Here is a 5,819-nt window from a genome sequence, read left to right on the forward strand (position 1 = left end):
AAATAATAGGGTGGAGAGAGAAGTTAAAGAAATACTTATGATCAGCATACCTGGCCATGCCGGGCCAGCTCATGAAATAAATAACTCCAAAACTATTAATGGTATTTTTCAAATTGTACATTACTGTGGTAAAATATTACCCTTTTGTTTTGTAATATCTAAAAGTTTTGAATACCTATTAAGTTTAGACCAACTTCCTGGTAGCGTGTCCTGGCTCTTTCAAAATCCACCCGACACGTAAAGACACTTTCGTCCTCCGAAGTTACATGATCTAGTTGTAGATAAGCAGGTTCTGTGTGGATGTGAAAATGGGCTCGAGATGCCAACTGGTCACTTTTCCAATGTCTAGCACGATCAAAATTCCCGCTTCTTGAGTCTAGGCTGTACTGTGGAGATGGCGATTTGTTGTTGTACCACAGTACAAGGGATATCTCGTCATCAGGATAATTTGGAGTAATGTTACATGGCAAGTCGGCGTTTCTTCCAGCAAAGACGTAGATCTCGACTCTGGGAACTGAAAATGTGTGTATTTTGAAAGTAGATTAGTAATGTAATTAAAACGGTTTCAAATTGACTTATTTAGATCAAATACGTTTGACAAGCGAAGTCATAGGTCACTTTTAATAGATTATCAATTTCCACCAGTTTCTATGGGTTTTCTGGAAAAATCAACAACAGTAAAGCGTTTCGTTGTAGTTGCCATCCTTGCTTTGAGTACAAAATATAGTACACAACATTCGTTTTACTGTATTTATTTACAAACGACAAACGAGCACAAAGTATATTAGTTATATTTGCATATTCAAAATATTCTTTAGTGAAAAGTTTGGAAAGTAATGAAAATAATTTACTATACTTGTATAAAAAAATTAATTCTTGTCTATCACACTTTTTTTAGTTCACATGGACTAAAACTGTTTTTACAAAAGAAATAATTAATAAATAATCTTAATTCAAAAGCGTATTAAGAACGCAGTACAAGCCCGTCCAAAATATTACCTTTATACTTACGCTTCTAAAATTTCTTTAAAACGAAAATGCAAATGTCACGAAAAAACAAATACTCTTATAAGTCATTTGAATAACTTTACAGAAAAATTATATAATCTCCACGTACAAAAATCAGCGACTATAATCTTTGTCCTCATATTTAGGGTAAATAAAACGAAATGCTTTTTAAGCCTATTCAATATTTATCTTACTAAAATATATTTCTTACGCTAATATTTTGTACCCAACCGTGAAAGGGTGATTTTTATAGACTGTATAGTGCTACTTTTTGAACTAATTTTACTTTTTTAAACGTTTGCCTGTTTATATTCGTTACATGGTAAATACAGATGTAGTGCATGAGAAAAACAACAACTTAAGCCTAACCATTTTACACTCATATCCGTACTATGATAAAATTAAAAGATTTACGGTTTGCTCAAAAAAGATTACGCATATATTTTAATGTAATTAAGCTGCAGTACTGGAATTATTCTGAAGTTTACGATTTATGAAATATTCGTGCTCCATTAAAACTGTTCTCGTTATCATTGTTATTTTCAAGAATGGTTGTTTTGAGAAGTTTGAAATATTTTGCATTTTTCCCTATAAATGACTTAAGTTGTTTTTGTTTTCTTTGACTAGCTTCATCTCGTCTGCTATTAAGAACTTACGTAGAAGTCAATAGTAAAAACATAGGATTTTAAACAAAGAAAACGCTCTCTCTAAAGATTTACTAGGATTCAGTAACCGTATAAATCTAAAAGTACACAAAATTATCGCTAAATTAGGTTTCATCTATATTCTTTTATTTCAGATCAGGATTATGCTTCACGTGTTACTAGTGAACAGTGTATTGTATATACTTTAATGACTCCACCTAAAATTACACAGGGATTTTCTTGTTACTCTTCCATTCTTGCGTTCTTGGTCTACCAACGCAATCTTCCAGCTAAATGACTTCGAAGAACATCTAGCAGCATCAGATTCAAGATCGATTAGGCACAATATGCTGAATATAACATTAAGCCAAGGTTTCCTCAGATTTATATGTAACTATACCATAGGGTTTTCGTTGGTCGATAACCTCCGTATGGCATTTTATCAACCTTTGAAACAAGCAACACATCACAAAAAAAGTGTTGTCTGCAGTGGAATATCTGGTTAAGCCATACCATATCAGTAACATTGACACAAGTTTCATTCTTATATCATAGAACGAAGTAATATTACAAGAAGTAAACCAATTAGCTACCCTTTCTTACCTGGATCACAGAATTAAGTAACTTTACAAGAAATAAACCAATAGCTACCATCTCATATTTGGATCACAGAATGAATTAACTTTACAAGAAGTAAACTAAGTGACTACCCTTTCATATTTGGATCACGAAATGAAGTAACATTACAAGAAGTAAACTAAGTGGCTACCCTTTCATACTTGGATCACATAATAAACTAACATTACAAGAAGTAAACTAAGTGGCTACCTTTTCATTCTTGGATCACGAAATGAAGTAACATTACAAGAAGTAAACTAAATGGCTACCCTTTCATACTTGGATCATAGAATGAAGTAACTTTACAAAAAATAATCCAATAGCTACCCTTTCATATTTGGATCACAGAATGAATTAACTTTACAAGAAGTAAACCAAGTGGCTACGTTTTCATATTTGGATCACAGAATGAAGTATCAATAAGTAAACCAAGTAGCTACCCTTTCATACCTGGATCACAGAATGAATATTTTTGTTTAATAAATTAAAGATCAGTAAATTCAAACTGGTGTAATTACAATCTATATGATGAAATATTTATTTTCACATGTCTTTTTAAACTCACATAGTTGCACGCGCGCTAAAAAAACGTATCCGAACGCCTATTTTCTGTTTATTGTTTTTAATTACATTAGTGCGACATAAGATTTGATCATATGATGTAATGCCATTAGCAAATTATCCAGTTTTATCGGATCAAATTACAATAGTAAAATGGATATATCAAAGTGAGATAGTTTATAGTTTTAAAAAAATAAATAAAAATAAAAGAGATTAATAAGTTAATATAGCAGACTTACATAAAAAGGTGTGAATATCGAATAATCGGGTAAGAAAAATTACCAGTAGAAAGGTTTCACTCCAGCTGTAAGCCACATGCTCCCATCGTATCTGACAAACACTCCAGTCTATGAATACAAACTTATATTACTTATATTACTTCCTTCTTATTAAATAATTTCATCGCAAGTTCAATTGACTTATTGTCTAACTAACCCCGCGGTGAGAGGTTTCCTTTTGTTTAATGAGTTGAATGTGAAAGAAAGATGAAATTTGGGGCGCGAAAAGTTTTTGTTTTAAATTGTGGACAGGTGTTTTTAATTGTGAGTAAACCCTTTACGTAAGTTCTGCAACCTCTTAAAGCTAGCATATTTTTCTTTCAAAACCTTGAACAATTCAAATGTATTTAAATGGAATGCAGATGATAAAACGCTTGGTAAATAATAGGATAAAAATTCTGAATGGCTTACAATCCCAGCTATTAGTTCTTTCGGGGCGCTTTTCTTTTCCACCAGATAGAACTACGAGAAAAAGACAAAGCTATTATATTCTACAAATGTAAGGAATATAGTAAGGTTTATATAATGCTGTAATTATAAATAGCAGGCGATCCTTTCTTGAAAAATTATTATTTTTATGCTGGAAACGGAGAGTAAAGGATGAATTATTATACACTACCTGTCCAAATAAATGAAACATTCCACAGCAATCCAAAGGATATGCATCAGACATTTGTAGAAATCAGTGTTAAAATATTGACTGTTTTAAACGCCATTTCACCAGATCTATAAATGAAATTATGAACATGTTTTGGTTAGCAATACACAGTACACTGATTAAATATCGTAAGGTCATTGAAAAAAGTCTTCTAAATGCTCATACGGTATCACGTATTTATTTATTTTGACGTACCTAATATTAATACATTTAGCTTAGTGATGTTTCTATATGCATACTGGGCAATACGTGAATAATAATATTCGAAAAAAAAGACTTTTATAAAATCTTGTTTTCCGACACTTTTAATTCCAAAGCTATACATTTTCCAGTTCATAATACAAATATTTCTAACAAATCAAGTTTCGATGTTTATTGCTCACAAGTCATAAGATACAATAGAATAAGTTCATAGTTAGAATTAATTATTCATAAACAGTGCTTATACATTCAGTCACATTTTTCACAAAAAATATTCAGCTGAGTTTAAAGTTCAGCATTTAATTTATTAATAATTTCCAGCCCAATAATGGCTACAATTGACCGTTAGTGTGTGTGTATATATGTATATATTTAATTTAAGAAGATGTGTTTATTGTGATGAATTTCGTTCAAAATTACTCGAGGACTATCTGCTATCTGTTAGATTAGAGAGAAAGTGTTAGATTAGAGTGAAAGTGTTAGATTAGAGAGAAAGTGTTAGATTAGAGAGAAAGTGTTAGATTAGAGAGAAAGTGTTAGATTAGAGTGAAAGTGTTAGATTAGAGAGAAAGTGTTAGATTAGAGAGAAAGCAATTAGCAACACCACCTACATCGAAACTCTTGGGATAATTTTTATCATCGAACTGTGTAATTGACTGTGACATTTTAACTCCTCCACAGCTGAAAGGGCGAGTATATTCGGGGACGGGATCCAAACCCCCAACGCACAGATTACACCTTAACCTCCACGTCACGTCAGATCAGTGTAATAAGGAAACACACAGATTACACCTTAACCTCCATGTCACGTCAGATCAGTGTAATAAGGAAACACACAGATTACACCTTAACCTCCATGTCACGTCAGATCAGTGTAATAAGGAAACACACAAATTACACCTTAACCTCCATGTCACGTCAGATCAGTGTAATAAGGAAACACACAGATTACACCTTAACCTCCATGTCACGTCAGATCAGAAGGAAACACACAGATTACACATTAACCTCCACGTCACGTCAGATCAGTGTAATAAGGAAATATCTTATATGTTGGTCGAATATTAGTATTAACTTTGGCTGACTATTCTATTTACATTATATTGAGTGCTGTATGTATCTGGTAGTACTGTTTATTTGTTGATATTTATCACATCAACTAATTAGTGCAATCATTTAGTAGCCAAACGTATACTTGCTAATTTATGGGTATTTCTAAGGGTTTTACCTTGTTTATTTATTATATCTGGATTTAGGATTCCTTCACTTGACCGTGTTTAATAACTTGTACATACATGTTGATCATAGTGAGTTCTGTAACTTCTCTCTCCACTCCATTATTTGTTTAGATATGACGATCATAGTGAGTTCTGTAACTTCTCTCTAAACCCCATTATTTGTTTATATGGTTAGGGCACTCGACTCGTAATCTGTGGGTCGCGGGTTCGAATCCCCGTACCACCAAATATGCTCGCCCTTTCAGCCGTGGGGGCGTTATATGTTACGGTCAATCCCACTATTCGTTGGTAAAAGCCAAGAGTTGGTGGTGATGACTAGCTGCCTTCCCTCTAGTCTTACACTGCAAAATTAGGGATGGCTAGCGCAGATAGCCCTCGGGTAGCTTTGCGCGAAATTCAAAAACAAACAAAAACAAACAATTTCATGAGCATAGCTTCCTCTGCGAGTCAGCGATAAGTTTAAGGACTTGTAACGCTAAAAATCCGGGTTCGATTTCCCGCATCGGACAGAGATTTGCGCTTAAAGAAACCAACAAATCTACATGAGCAAAAAAGACAAACAAAAAAAAAAAACAGCAACAACACAGAAATTTTAAAAAACTTTAAACACATT

The 5,819-nt window shown here is 33.0% G+C and overlaps 1 protein-coding gene across 4 annotated transcripts in view; it reads right to left on the bottom strand.

The window, feature by feature from the left end:
* The window catches only part of LOC106460287 (neural cell adhesion molecule 2-like), a 121,631-nt gene that overhangs the window by 34,687 nt on the left and 81,125 nt on the right, over nucleotides 1-5,819 (bottom strand). For 3 of the 4 annotated variants that reach the window (XR_002610731.1, XM_022386968.1, XM_022386967.1), the window contains exons 2-3: nucleotides 3,521-3,571; nucleotides 176-514 (exon numbers count right to left, since the gene is read on the bottom strand). Coding sequence is in view for 3 of the 4 variants with exons in the window: in XM_022386968.1 (XP_022242676.1) it covers nucleotides 176-514; nucleotides 3,521-3,571 (390 nt within the window). In the remaining variant the exon portion in view is untranslated. The remainder of the gene's footprint in view (nucleotides 1-175; nucleotides 515-3,520; nucleotides 3,572-5,819) is intronic. The other variant, XM_022386969.1, reaches the window with a different exon arrangement.

Source organism: Limulus polyphemus, unplaced genomic scaffold (genome assembly GCF_000517525.1).
Source record: "Limulus polyphemus unplaced genomic scaffold, Limulus_polyphemus-2.1.2 Scaffold742, whole genome shotgun sequence".
NCBI classification, from domain to species: Eukaryota; Metazoa; Arthropoda; class Merostomata; order Xiphosura; family Limulidae; genus Limulus; species Limulus polyphemus.